Genomic DNA, 15908 nt, shown 5'->3' on the forward strand with positions numbered 1-15908 from the left:
AGTGGTCTGCTTGACGTGCGGAAAATTCAGGTCGGGAATGTCGATTTTAGCGTCTATCCGAGGGACCAGGTGAGGTCCTTAACTGAGTCCGGATTTTCAGTTGTTTGGGAGTGTTTGGGAGCGATTTGATACAAATCGGGTCAGGAGAGCACTCGGAGTGCCCTTGTCGACCTACTGTTGATATGAAGCGGTTTCTTGGAGATGGTTACAAGATGGGCTGCTTTTGTCTGTCAAGTGGCAGTCGGCAGAAATTTGGAATTTGTTGAACTAAATTCAGAATTCGAATCGAAATGTGTGTTTGACTTGAATTGAAGAGTTCATTCATTGGCAGATATTGTGTATTGTATGTGTGGGGTAGGCAGCCCTATATCCCTGAGGCAGCTCACCTTTAGGATGATGATGTCATGTAGTGCATTTTGGGTCAGAGAGGTCAAGCGTCAGAGATCCTGTTTTTTTGCGATGATTACGAGCTAGGGATGAGTTAATGACAGCTGACTGTTCTGACAGCTCAATGTTCTGACAGCTCAATGTTATGACAGCTCAATGTTCTGACAGCTCAATGTTATGACAGCTCAATGTTATGACAGCTGATTGGCTGACAGGGGCCAAACTCATTTGTAAAGACTCATGTCCCAACGTGAGGTAAAACCCCGCCGTGAACGCGAATAGGGCGGCGTGCAGTCTGGTGTTGGGATTCGTGTGGAGGCACGAGGGTGCGCGCCGGGACAGGGGGCGGCGTGGCGTCGCCGCGTTGAGATGGTTGTGCCAGGCCGATCGGCGATCTCTGAATTTAAATCGGATTTTTGTCGTGTGTATTGTGAATTTTAACGTCTATCCGAGGATCCTGGCGATGTTCGTTTAATTAAAGTGTGGTACGAACCTGTGGTTTCCGCCGTGCGGCTCCGTGGAAGTTTGGGTATAGTTATTGTGCGTTCGGGCAGGAGCCGAGCGAGCCGCGAGTCACGTGTGCGCTGTATGGGGGGCTCTCGGTTTTGGGCAGTTGTTGTTGTAGTTGTTGTTGTTGGATGGGAAATAAGAGCAGGGGTTTTGAATTTGTTGAATTGGGTTCGGAGCATGGGACTTGCTCAGAGTGCCGGTGATAACCTGCTTACTCAAAAGGATGTGCCCCGCACGGTGGGAGGTCCGTGAATGGTTGGCAAAGGGTTTCTTGAATTTAATGGCAGGAATTATGCGATTAACGATTATATTGTGTATTGGTGACTTTTGTGGATATGAGTATGTATGAGTATGAGTATATCCCTGTGGCCGATGTGACCTTGTGAGTCAATGGGTCGTGTAATGAGAAAGATTACAGATTGCTGGTGTGAAAATAGGTCATGGTGTGAACTGCGGTCAGACAAAGAAATACACACCCTTTGATCTGAAGGGAGAGCGGAGGTTGTGATTGCATTCCTGGTTCGCTGTGTGCTGTATGTGGTTGTGTTTGTCTATCTGTGGAGTTATATTTCAGGATATATATATAATTTTTTTTCCCCAGGATATTCAGGATATTTCAGGATATTTCAGGATTATATTTCAGGATGAGGCATGGATTTCAAGGAGGAGGTGTGTGCCCTGAGAAAATTGTGGATCGCGGATTGGGCACTCTGGGTGGGCACTGGGGCTGCAGTTGTGTGTGCGCACAGGAGGTTGCAGTTGTGTGGGCGCGAGGAGATGTGTTGATGAAGTGTGCGAACAAGGAGGGATGTGAAAAAGGTGTGCACCAGGTGGTAAGGGCGCTGCATTGTGAAGCACGCCTCCCACGGAAGTTCCTGGGCGGATTGTGACAGTTGTTGGATTCGTAGAAGCTGGCATTTTGCGATGTAGAGCCTCAATAATGGTCGTTTGTCGGTCCGGATGTGGAGTTCTTGCAGGGAATGTCGCCGGACTTGTATTAGTTGTGGGATGAAAGCGCTGGTTACCCCAATTCGACGTTTGTACCACCTTTCTCCGTTTGAAGTTTGACCTTTTAAAGTTCATTTGACCTTTGTTCGAGATATGTAAGGGTAAGAGGTCAGAGGTAATTCACTAACCTTGGAAGAACGACAGGCTGTCAGTCTACAGGGTGTTGCTTTAACGGCAGGATATAGAACTTAAATCTGGAGAGAATATCGGGACATATATTGTTGGTCAAAACTGAAATCATGTACGTAATTAGTGAACAGAGAATATCGGGACATATACTGTTGGTTATAACTGAAATCATGTACGTAATTAGTGAACAGAGAATATCGAGTTCTGTTTGTTGTTGTGGTTGTCGTTGACGTCTCAAATAGGTGATTCAGGGGTCTCAAGAAATAAACAGATTTCCGGTGCCGACCGGAAGCGTCAGGTACAGTATGCTTGAATTTAATTTAACCGAGTCGAGTACAGTGACGGTGACGTGTTTAATCGAGCAATGGGGATAGTCATGTTAAATGGAGGACAATTGGGAAGATGCAAAGAGATGCAAGTAACATGGATTAAGTTGTGGTATCAAGAGGTGGGTGCCTAGGTATATTGCGGTTATTATAACTCGCTAATTATAGGGGGCGCACCAAGTACAGATCGGGTTGCATGGTGGAGCATGCGCAGGGTGGAACACCCCGTGTGGTTGGAGGTTGAAATGCAGTGAATATGCCCGATTTTGGCTTTGCGAGGCTCCGGATAGAAGTTGGCATTTCGATACTGTGGATTATATTGTGCCTGCCTGGAGAGGTGATGTCCTGTGCTGAGGCTGGCGACACGCCTCTGTTATCTGTCTGTCTGTCTGTCTGATTGTAAGTCTGTGATACGATGGAGGGCTAACTGAGTGCTCAGGCATCATTGTTCCATGGAGGCAAGTACTGGGCCCAGGTACTCATGGGAATGGATCAAACCCACAAGGAAATTCAGTCGCTGAGGTTGCCAGAACTGAAAATCGAACTCTGGGCTTCTCAAATGGTCACAAAATTTGGACCTGGGATGGGATATAAGGTCAATGAATCAGGGAAAGGTAGATGTAACACAGAGAGATGGACAGGACAACAATGGAGTTTATATGGACTGGTTTGGGGCAGTTTCAATCTGACGATTACAGAGTGTTTTGTTCTGTTCACGAAACATGTAAAATTCATGGAGTTGAAGTGATTTGCAAGAAGACAGCAGAGTCAGTACTGGGATACAACCTCGTCCAGGGGTTTTGGTCCAGCCTGCAAGGAGTCCAGGGGTTTGTTTCAGGGGTTTTGGGGATGTTTTTGGATGCAAAAATGGGATGCTGTGCTCATCTGGATGTAGAATTGTAAATACTGACTACTAGCAGATATATCCATCAAGGACGGGGAATGATGTGCAGTGTGATTGGGTAGGAGGTAAAGGCCATAAAACACCAAACCCATGAGGAACGAAATAAATGGAGACGTCGACAATCACATGATGGTTGGGATTGAAGAACAACCTACTGGGATTTCATGATGTCATCCGGCATGGTGAATGCGTTGATAAAAGTCTACTTTTGACTGGACCAAACGAGATCAAAGTTGGAAAGCGCAGGTCTCAGAAGGGAGTAGTCAGCTTCGATGATGCAACAGTGTATGAGTGAGTAATTGTGATCTGTTTAAGTGTAAGAGGCGGTGGAGATGGAAGGAGGTGATGAAAGCGTGGATGAGGGTTTCTGCAGCCATGGAGGAGAGGGATGGATGGAGACGGGCGATGTGTTTTTAAGGTGAAAGAAGGCTGTCTTTATGATCTGTTTAGTGTATTTTTCAAAGGAGAGGGTTTGGTCAATGATGATGCCAAGATCCCGGATGTGGATACTGGGAAACCATCGATGTTGGGGGCAAGTTATGGGTGGATTTGGTGAGTGGTTTTGGGTAAATGAAGATTAATTCAGATTTAGCGTAGTTAAGTTCGAGGAAGTTGATTTGAAGCCAGGATTTTATTTCAGTGATGCAGTTTGTCAGGATAGAGCGAATTGTGGTGATTAAGCTGTTGTAGATGCTGTCAATTTTGCTTTGGATGAATGAAAGGAAGGAGATGCAGTTGTCTACTCTGAATGACAGGTGGTGGTATCCAGGGCGCTGAGGAGTTTGTTCACGTTGTAAAGTTTGTTTATTTATTTGTTTATTTAGTTTGTTTATTGTAGAGAAGAGTGCTTTTGGGATTCCGGAGCCAGAGTGGATAATTTGAGAGTAGTAGGCGGAGTAGAGGGCATCTTTGTAGTGCTGTAGGTGGTCCTTGTAGGCTTGGGAGTGAACTGATTTGGGTTTAATAGGCACAAGCTGGTCTAAGCAGGGTGAGGAGGATGGTGTGATTGATGATGTCAAAGGCGGCGCTGAGGTGAGGAGGATGAGAATGAGGAGGTTGCCGGCGTCAGAGGAGAGAGAAGGTCGCTGGTGATTTTGAGGAGAGCAGTTTCAGTACTGTGGCTGGAGCAGAATCCGGATTGGAATGTTTCATACAGGTTATTGGCAGAGTGGTGATGTTTGAGTTGAGTGGCCACAGCACGTTCCAAAACTTTTGACAGAAAGGGTAGGTTGGAGATGGGTCTGAAGTTATTTAGGGTGTCAGGGTTTAGTCCAGGGTTTTTCCAGAATGGGGGTGAAGTTTCACGAGTTTTTGGGGAAATCGGTATGTGAAGCTGGATTAAGTTGGAACCGCTTGGTGAGCCATGGAGATGGATTGGATGTTTTGTTGTTGGTTGTCTGGGAGTTCGGTTGTTGCATTGCCAAAGGTTTCTGTGTGGTGGACACACTTGTTGGCTGTTGTCTTGTGTGACGTGGGTGGAGATGTATGTGGCTGTGTGTGGCTGCCTGGAGTCGGGAAGGCGGCTACAGTGGTTGATATTGGTTGTGGGTTGTCCGGGGTGCTTCGATTTGCATGGGGGGTGAAGATTGGGATATTACATTATTTTAAGTAAGTATTGGCATGAGTAATTACATAAGTAATTATGAGTTATTATGAGTAATTAGTGGTATGAGTATTAGTTATGAGTAAGTGATTATTTTAGTAAAGTTACATGTTTCGCTTTGTTGATCTGCGGACTAGCTAGTTTGATGGGTACCCTGGGGTCTTCAGCGTGTCTATGTGTTTGTCTGTCTGTTACACCGGACTCTTGAATGGGTTTTCATGAGACGAATTTCAGACATAACAGTGAGAATCTATTTTGAGCGAATCACAGTGGGTGAGAAAACATTGTGTGTGACCAGACACCAGAACTGACCATAATTGGAATTGGAATTAGACCAGGTTATTTCTATTATTTGTTTATTCGTGAAAATAAATAAATAATAGGGGGAGGTTCATGGAGGTTAATGGTGGTTTGTTTGTGGTAATTCTAGTTGAAATTTTCGTTTAATTTTATTTTTATTTATTATTGATGTAGGAAACAGACAAATGGGATGCTGAGAGAAGGATTGAATTTAATTTGAATTGGATTGGATTAAATTGGATTGAATTTAAAATTGAATATTGGATAAAATTGGATCCACTTGGAAAAAGTGGATTAGGAAATTGGAGACCAGGTGTTCTATGAAACTATGAATTGAATGAATTGAATCTATGAATTGGAGACCTGGAGACCAGGTGTTCCCAGGGCGCTTGTGGACCAGGTGTTCCACCAGAGGAAAAAGACCAGGTGTTCGTGGAGCACTTCACCTGCAAGAACGCCTTGGAACCAAGGTGGAAGGGACCAGTCCAGGTGTTGCTGACTACACCAACGGCAGTCTTTTGCGAGGGCAAGACCTCGTGGATCCACGCCACGCACTGTAAGTTGGCCATACAAGCACCAGACACTACACCACAGCAACCACAGTAAGGATGGGCCTAATCATAGGTACGATACTATTGATAGCGACAGCAGCTAGGGGAAGCTCCGATTCCAATATATGCGAAAACGAAACCCGACACCTCACCGTAACATGGGGACAAAGAGTATCACTACCATGTTTCGAACAGAAAGCCCTGCACACAAATTGGGTAAGCGTAAAATGGCTAGCACTGTCGGCAGGGCCTGGACGCGTTGGCATTGTACTACAAAAGCAACGAGAGTTCCGGGAAAACGGGCAAGCTAGCATTGAGACCTTGGCCCAACCAGGATACAAATGGGGAACCCCTGATTTTAAGCTACAAACACGCACGCGCCTAGAGAAAGGCATGACTATGCAGGTCCGGTGCAGCGTCTGGACCCCTGGAGCGGCCAGTGGCGAAACTAAACACACACCATGCATCGAATACATACTCACGCCACACCCTCAGGATAAGGCCCCAAAGAAGGGGGAAAACACATATTGGAAAGTGGCCAGGGAGGTGGCAACAATTCAAAATAGGACACACTGCTGGTCGTGCATGCACTTTCCCCAAGCAGGCACCACAGGAATACACATGATAGTGCTACCTCTGTCCCTCAATGACCTCTGCTCACAACCTATCGATTCCCCATGTTTAGTCACCACGCTGGAAAGAGAAGGGGTTGACAACGGCAAGAGTTGCAATCGACAATTTAATTATCGCCCGTCAATGATTGCCCATGTGGCCGAGAGGCCTGCCCCCGTCTGGGTCAAACCACAGAAAGGGACGGTCTGCCTCCAGGGTTCCGGCCACTTGCGTATGGGAGAATCAGAATGCGCCTACACTCTCCCCGGGAAGCTGGGACAAGGGAGCTCGGGGATTACATTACGAATAGTACTGCAAGATAAACACAACCACAACATAACGGCTATAACATTCTCTAGGGGGGTTAGTAGGATTAATGGGGTGGTAAAGGGACTCCGGTGCTTATCCACCCACCTGGTCCCACCCCATGGGACAATGTTTATATGCGGCGACAAGGCTTACCCCTATTTACCAAATAATTGGGGGGGCACATGTTATCTGGGTTCAGTCCTTCCTGACGTTGAGATACTGGATGAGCTAGACCCAAAGTCCTTGGACAGGCGTTATAAGAGGTCAGTCATGAACGAAGATGGAACCACTAAACTACACGGGAGCCTATGGGAAAAGGTGTTTGGTTTCTTCTTCCCAGGAGCGGGCACAGTCATGGATAGTTTCCGGATAGATAAATTGGCTTTGGCCCTAGAAAAGGTGGCAAACGACACCGCTACGGCTCATGATATACTATTGGACACGGTAATTCACATGCGTACAATGGTGATGCAGAATCGGGTGGCTTTGGACATGCTCCTGGCAGAGAAAGGAGGGGTATGCGGAATAATAGAGGGAAAATGTTGCACTTACATACCCGATCCATCCGAAGGAGTGTCAGCCGCAATAGTGAGACTAAGGGAAACTAGCCACGCCCTGACGATCGATCGGATCGCGCGCGAGAATTCTAATAAATTTAGCTGGCTCACTGACTGGTTCCGGGGATGGACGGGCACCATAGTGAAGTGGTTATTGACCGCACTGGCCGTGATACTTGGGGTAGTAATTTGGGGGGCACTAATGAAATCTCTAGTCCTCCTCTGTATGAGAAAGTATTTTACAGGATGGAAAGTGAAGAAGCCGCCGACAACGACTATGGTTCTGACCACAGAGGCCGTCGACCTGAATGGGTCCTTCAACAAGGCAGATGTGACCGGCGCTCCAGAAAATTGTATTGAATTTTGTGATGACTGTGATACTTGTGTTGATCCCATGTGGGAACTGGCTGCTGCCTGTAATGATGTCTGTGATGACTGTGATACTTGTGCTATAAACCCCTTGCGTGTACTGGCTAACGCTGCTTATGTATTACAAGCTGACAGCTGTACACCCCCTTCCGACCCAACTATGGATCTGATTGCGACGCTGGGTCTGGCGGTCGAGGGACCCGACGTGGATATCCTAGACCCGCAAGCCGACCAGGCGTCCATGGGAGACTTTGACATAAAGGAAGTCCCTCTCTTTGCTTCATATGTTTTAAGTTCAAATGCTTCAAGTGAATCGGATTTTTACGCTCTGTACCCTGACCAGGAAAATGAGACACAAGATACTGACAATATTATGTATTCCCCAGAACAGCAGCACGTGAGAGATCTCATGGGCATGATCGTTGATTAACTTCGAAGATCTGCAAGGACCGCGTCTGCAAAGGGTGGGGGGAGCAAGTTCCGCAGGGGAGGTTGTTGGCCCCCTGGCGGGGCAGAACCTCATCTGGACCAGACGCCTTCGTTGTGGATCCGAAACGTTAATGGACTTTCATGTTCTGAGCCCTCAGGCTCCAAGCACGCACCACACGACACGTTCCCCAAATGCACGGGCGAGGCGCTATGGGCGCACGGTATGCCCTTGGGAGATACCCGCATTACACGATTGTCTTTCAATAAAGCCCGATGTGGCACGTTGTCTCTTGAGATACTTTGTCTCGACGAGACAAGAGGAAGGAATGTCAAGTCGTAGATTTGTTATTGCTTAATGTTCTGTTATAAGACGTCGGTCGAATAATATGTTATGATTTAAATGTTGTTTAAAAATGCTATTTCATAAAGTTAATAAAGGGTTTTTCGCTTTGCTATAGGTTAAATGAGAAGGTACTCGCTTCGGTCGTGCTGGACAAATGGCTTTTTTGTATACGTGTGCCCTTTCGAGGCTAGATAAGTCCGGTCGTAAAATCCCTCTTTGATTCGCAGACGGCACCTCGAGCCGCGGAGGGAAGAACGGATTAGGCGCTTGGAATGTGAAACTTTACGTAGAGTGATTGGATTGTATACATAAACCTTTGGATAATGGTCTTATCTGGGCCAAGCATGCACTCTCCCTTCAGTGAGTTACATTTTCTGTCACCTCGGAGCCTTGAAACCACATCTGGTCCGAATGCTGACGGTGCGTGCTGCACTCCCCCATGATGAAAGAACGGATGACGGTGGGGGCTAGGGATAACGGTGGGAGGAACTCTCGCCAGTTCCTTTGTTCTCTCGGAGATTTTCTGATAAACGTGTTCCTATTTAAGCGGACTGTGAATCAATGCATGCAGGAAGGCTGGACGTGGCATGAAGCTGGTTCGTGCTGTAGAAGTTCGCTTCCTCCGGATCTGTATAAGTGGTATTCTTAATAAAGCCTCGTCATTCTCAAGCTGTTGGTGAACTTCTTTTAAGAGCCAAGAGCTGTTTCTTGACATGTGTATGTATGTGCGTGTATGTATGTACGCGAACGTGCACACTGAACTCAAGCAAAACAAATTTGCATTAGGTCAACTGAACTTGATCCGAGTGTTGGTGTGCTCAAGTCCACATTTGCATTATTCCAAGTTCATATGAATGAAGTTTCCTTTGAACACAAACAAATGCAATTTCATACAATTTTATTTTCCAAAAGTTTGCATTACATTCAGATATTGTTTATACTCTACTGTATAGTGGTTAAGTTAAGGCTTAAGTTGATGCGATCATTTTTTTTTATTGGTGTACAATTTACAAAGACAGAGCTCCTGGGTTAACAATTTAACCTTAACGCTTTCAGCTGCCCGAAAACATTGTACGAACAAAACCGTTTTATTGACAATGCAGAGGCAGTTGCAGTAAAGTAATTGACATTAAAAAAAAACAATCTGGATAATGTTTCACTTGCCATAACAATAATAAAAGTTTTTCTTGGTTCAGAAAGTAAACTAAAACCAAAAAAAATAAACTGTATATATACATGATTTCAAGCAAGCTGTGTTAGTCGACTTTTTAAAAATTGCATAACTTATCACATAATGACATTTGAACTTCATGAAGGAAACATAGTGTGATGAAAACGAATATCTTCATCGTAATTTACAGAGGTATAAACTATAAACAACTAAACCAGAAACAATTTTTTTTTTCTAGCCATTCAAATGTATTGAAAAGTGAAAAAAATTGGAGCTGGACCGTTCATATTCAGCTTTTAATACTAGGCAAATTACACAAACCCAATGTATTTTGATAGTAAATTTGAGACATGTTAAACAAATAAATATTGAGAATCATCATGGAGGAAAAAAATTTTTAAACATTTACACAGCTTCATAATTCAATGATCAATATTTGGTCCAAATGTTTTCATAAGTTAATTCTTAATTATGATGGAATGTTTTAATTACAACAAACCCGATATTCTGGCAGTGGAACTTGAAAAGCTGAAGAACATTCGGTGCTTTAATCTCAACGATGCTCAAACTTGTAGTTAATGGAAGAAAACGATCTCGAAGACAAAACCTCGGTAAAGTTTGGCTCACATTTTTGATAGGTACTTCAACTCTACAAAGAATGACTTGGTCGCACAAATACCAAAAAAAATAGAAAATAATTTCAGGACAAAGCAGTGCAATTCTGTGTGCACTATTCAAACTGCCTTCTGCATTGTTGTCATGGAGACAATGGATAATATTTAACTTGTTCAATAAACATGATGCAGAGAAAACACCAGGAACAATCTCAGTCAGGAAAATGGTCGTCAAAAAACTTCATAAATGTTACTTGTGCAAAGAAACAGCAAAGGCACTATACAATGGCCAGCAAAATACACATGGCAGCAATGATCAACACGAATGGCTCAGTTTCTCGTGTCACCCGATGGCAAATTTCTACAACAAAAGACCTTGATTGAATATATATATAATTATATATATATATATATATATCACACCAGCAATAATTTTCATACAGAATTACTGACTTTTGTTAATATTTAAATGTGTTGAAAGAACAGTGCGGATTTCTTTTTCACGAAGGTACATTGCAGTGCTCACTTTCATAGGGAATGTTATCAGGAATGTTTGACAAAATACACATTTGTGACTCATAAAAATAGTTTTAAATACAAGTTGCACAACAGATTAAATGTAAGCATTTAAGTGTGCGTATTTGTTTGAAAATGCATTAAGCATAATAGAAAGTATAAATTCATTGGAAACATCCCAACAAATATCAGGCAGCCAGATGATGTCATCATCACTCGTCCTGGTAAAATGCAACTCAAATTTTGCTTCACACTCACTTTTTTGCTGCCATAGAGATTCTGCTGGTGAATGAGTTGAGTTTTGTGCAAAAAGTAGGTCATTATAAACTATACCAAAAACCATTGTGCAAAGAAAGGTCAGTTGTTATATGTCTCAGTCAGACAATACTCAGGGGGCATACTCTCCCGAAGACATCTTAGCTGTTCTTCACCGAGCTTTATTTTCTCATCGAGCTCACGCTGTTCTTCGACAAGTGCAGACTTCATTTTGATGAAATGCTGATAGTCTTGCAGGTGATCTGGTGACAAGAGGCCTGCAAGGATCGAGTCCACAAGGTGACGTCGCCGCTCAAGATTTTCCTTCAATTCGCAAGCATCTTGATGCTGTGCAGACAGTACCCTTCTCTTTTGCTCCAGAAGATGCTGTGAAAGAAAGCGGGGCAGACAAAGGAAGGAATGGCACAGGCAACAAATCAAGGCTTCGTGTAGGTAAATTGTGTACTCTATTAAAGCAGATACTGAAAATCTTAGAAGCATGATAATCCAGAATTAAGTCAAATTCTGCTTATTCTGATGCCTCCAACAGCTGTTTGGAATAAGGAGAGGCAACTATATCGTATCTTGAAGTACACAAAACATTCCACAACATTTATCTGCAAAGTATAGCGTTTACAGAGTGTGTTGGTGGTTTGTATGGAGCCTGTGGATGCTTGGCTGCATCATCTACTGGAGGCGCGGCTGTGCCGCTGATACAGTGCCCGTTATCCGGAAGCTAGTACTCATTTTGCCAGCCTCGGAAGGATGACAGGCTGAGTCAACCCCACCTGGAGTTATTTCAATGGCACGACAGGGGTTCAAACTCAGGAGCCAAATATCTCAAGCCAGCCACCTTAACTGTTAAGCCAAAGCCAAGCTTACAAAGAGTGTATCAGATCGGTATTGATGTATGGAAGTGAAACGTGGACAATGCAGATCAAAGATGTAAAAATAATGGAAAGAAGAGAGAATGGATTGTCAGAAAGAATGATAGGATGGATGAATGGATTGTCACTGAAAGGAATAATTCCGAGCTCAGAAATCAGGAAGAGATTAAAAATCAATACTAGTGAAGAAGAACATAGGAAGAGAAGACTGGGTTGGTATGATCATGTTCAACAAAGGTCAGAAGATGAAGTTCTAAAGAAAGTATAAAGCTCAAGGTAGAAGGAAGAAAGCCGAGGACAACATAAAAAGTCATGGATTGAAATTTTAAACACATGGAATGTTTGGGTTTGTATGAAAATGATACAATGGTTGCATCCACAGGGAGGAATGTCATCATTCGACACAGACCTCCTGGCAAAAGGGAAAAATGGTTCGAAGAATTTTGATGTTGGCATCATCATTGGCATCACCACTGTATTCTGAAAAAAGAATAGAACTTAGAGTGCCTCGGATACCTTACAACCTTACTTACCAAATAGAACACCTTACTCCACACAGTTTTGAGAACAAGAACATGAGAAGGGTCTTTTCAACTCTTGCTTTGTGCTTTGTTTGAATCTCGATATCCCTCAACGTTGAGAGCGCGAGTGGAAAATTTGATTGGTCGAGATGGCATAAAATGGCGTAATAATTTGTCTCCAAGTACTGCTAAACTGGAGGTGTTCGAAAATGTCTAAAAGGTGATTTGTGTACGACAGTGTTCAAGCATTTAATTACATTTAAAGAAAAGAGGTTTTAAAGGTTGCAGAATAAATAAATAAAAAACTTTTCGGAAGTTTACCACCTTTGCTGCACCGTCTTTTACACCACATTATTTAACATGTTAAATAATTTATTCCTACCTGTAGTTTGTGTCCTTTATAACGTCCTTAAAAACAGCAAGTTTCCTGTTTGGAATGATTTTTAAATTTTGTTTTACTGTTAGACGGACAGACAGACGAAAAAAATTACCTTGCTCTTGTGTGTGCATGCACGCTCAGGACGAGATTCCATACAATTTGGCAAACTCAGAGCCAACGTCCTGCCAAGCTGCAGGTTCGTGGTCCAATTCGTGTTCCTATTTGTGTTCTACAGTGTTCAAAATATAAAATTATATTGAAATTGAGTAGTTCCTCGGTCATAGACTGACGTCTTTAGACAGACAGAGTGAATCAATTGCTTAATCCCTCTTTGGGCTTTGCGCACAGGGTAATGACTGGAGGGAAAAGAACGAGGCATAAGACACAGGGACATGGTTCCACAGACAAGATAAAAGGTACAAAGAAATTGAGGTGAGCATCGAGCTTTGACTTATGAAGGGAAACTAGGTGTGGGTTCCGAGAAATAACATATGTGACATGGAGAGGTTGTGGGTGGATGGAAGGAAGAGAGGGAGGGTGCGATGACACCAGAAGTATGGCAATATAAACTGTGTCCCCACCATCCTGCCCACGATGGACTAGATGCAGACCCTGGGAGTCAGCCTCTTTCCAGGATATAATAATAGTCTTGGACTTGTCTGCCTCCAGAGGAACATGCATGTTCCTCTGGAGGCTGACAGGCAGCTGCACTGGCCCTGAGTTTTGAGTCACATTCCATGGTACTTTGGATGAAGGCCTTGAAACTCTGATGGACTCTGTGTAGCTTAGATTGGACTTGGCTTTATGAACAATACCAAGGCATCAGTCAGCCTTAGAGGTCAGTTTGGAGATATATTTTGCCAAAGAAAGGTTGTGATAGATAGTGAGGCCTATGACCTCTTAGGATTGCACCTCTTCCAGGGTTTTACCAAAGAAGTAAAATGGTGGATTTGATAGAACGAGAGCTTGGAACTTTCCTTTGTTGAAAGATGTTCCAGGTAGGTGACCAATAACTTTTTCCAGATCTGTAGACAGAGATGCCATGGCAGCTTGCCTCAGAAGTATGGTGTACTGCTTGATTCATCATCAATGTTATGCAGATAATTTTTCAGAGAAAATTGGTCCAAGACTGGTCCAAGAAAATCTCCCCTCGGAAAACCAGTGCAAATAACACTGGTCCAAGATCCTGCCTTTGGTGCACAAGCTTCAAGAGGAAAATCCAAAGACAGAATCCTATAAAGTCACCTGGTGTTTCTGGTAACTGAATATTGGATAGGAATTTAAGGAAAGCCATTCAATTTTATCACCATGCAAGTTGTTGGTAAATGAGGAGTTAGGAAACTATCAGTGCAGTAAATATTATAAACAAATCAATCTCAATGCAAGAGATGACATTAACAATCCTGAAATAACTACCAAATCAAGCTCAGCGACCATGTAGTGTAGAACATTATTGTTTCAACCAAAGAGAGTGCCACCATGTGAAGGTTCGAAAGTCCTTTCCTCATGAAAAACTTGCAAATCTTCTCCACCAGGTTGATCGATTTGGAACGCAATAAAAGCTGTGATATTGAGTAGGCCAATGCTTAAAGTAGACTTTCATGACAGGGAACTCACAGAGGAGGCATGACAATGGGAAGGTACAGAGTGGTGGCCAGTCCCCTTGGTAAACCCACATCATTACGCGTTCAAGTACAAAGTTAAGGAATTTTTGCAGATTTATAATACATAAAATGACTGAATGAAAACAAATGAAACATGAAGCAAATTAAAGTCTCAGTAAAGAAGATTCGAGTGTCTGTATATCTACAGTCACGTGAAAAAGTAAGTACACCCCATGTAAAGTTTTGACTTTTTCAACATATTTCAACATACAGCTATTTGATCTTCATTTCAACAATATTGATAGATAAAGGTGATATAATATAACAAATATCATGAAACATTTACATTTTGTAGTCCATTGTATAATTTAAATAAACATAAATGCAAATTTCGCATGTGGAAAAAGTAAGTACACCCCATGTAAAGTTTTGACTTTTTCAACATATTTCAGCATACAGCTATTTGATCTTCATTTCAACAATATTTATAGATAAAGGTGATATAATACAACAAATATCATGAAACATTTACATTTTGTAGTCCATTGTATAATTTAAATAAACATAAATGCAAATTTCGCATGTGGAAAAAGTAAGTACACCCCTACATTTATCACTACTTCAAACACCTAAAATTAGAATCAGGTGCACCAGCTCAGGTGCAAATGATAAGAACATCGTTAGAGAGGATCTTGGAGGAACCTGTCTTATTTAAACCTCAGACATTTAGTTTGGTTTGCTCTTTGTTGTTGAAGTGTGCGGCGTCACCATGCCTGGATCAAAAGAGCTCTCTGAGGCCTTCAGAAAGAAGGTTATAGATGCCTACGAGTCTGGGAAGGCATTTAAAAAGATCTCCAAACAATTTGAAATCAATCATTCGACTGTCCGGAAGATCATCTGCAAGTGGAGACGATTCCGAACAACTGCCAACTTGTTCAGCCAAGGCCGCCCCAGCAAGTTCAGCCCGAGAGCAGACCACAAGATGTTGAAAGAAGTCTCTAAGTACCCCAGAATGTCATCAGAGGACCTACAGGTAGCTCTTGCCACTGTTGATGTCAAAGTGCACGAGTCTACCATTAGAAAGAGGCTGCACAAATTTGATCTACATGGGAGGTGTGCCAGGAGGAAACCTTTGCTGTCCAGAAAGAACATCAGGGCAAGACTAAAGTTTGCCAATGAACACCTAGGCAAAGACCAGCACTTCTGGAACAATGTGCTCTGGACAGATGAGTCAAAGGTAGAGCTATTTGGCCACAGTACCAGAAGACATGTTTGGTGAAAACCAAAGACAGCATTTGACCACAAGAACCTGATACCAACTGTAAAGCATGGTGGTGGAAATATTATGGTTTGGGGCAGCTTTGCTGCATCAGGGCCTGGGCAGCTCACCATCACAGAATCCACTATGAATTCTTCATTGTACCAGAGGGTGCTTGAGGATAATGTGAGGCCATCTGTCGGAAAGTTGAAGCTCAACCGAAGGTGGACCTTGCAACATGACAATGACCCTGAACATACCAGTAAATCCACCAAGGAATGGCTGAAAAGAAAGAAATGGAGGGTTCTGGAATGACCAAGTCAAAGCCCGGATCTAAATCCCATTGAGATGTTGTGGGGGGATTTG

General features: G+C 43.2%; 2 protein-coding genes across 5 annotated transcripts in view; both read right to left on the reverse strand.

The window, feature by feature from the left end:
• The window catches only part of LOC144888467 (uncharacterized), a 790732-nt gene that overhangs the window by 620397 nt on the left and 154427 nt on the right, over window positions 1-15908 (reverse strand). The window lies entirely within an intron of this gene.
• Window positions 9219-15908, reverse strand: part of SHROOM2 (shroom family member 2) — a 208088-nt gene continuing 201398 nt past the window's right edge. For all 4 annotated transcript variants that reach the window (XM_068131947.2, XM_068131951.2, XM_068131950.2 and 1 more), the window contains one exon: window positions 9219-11280. In XM_068131947.2, coding sequence (XP_067988048.2) covers window positions 10996-11280 — 285 coding nt within the window. In that variant the 3' untranslated portion in view covers window positions 9219-10995. The remainder of the gene's footprint in view (window positions 11281-15908) is intronic.

This window comes from Myxine glutinosa, chromosome 12 (assembly GCF_964187855.1).
Source record: "Myxine glutinosa chromosome 12, kmMyxGlut1.1, whole genome shotgun sequence".
NCBI lineage: Eukaryota > Metazoa > Chordata > Myxini > Myxiniformes > Myxinidae > Myxine > Myxine glutinosa.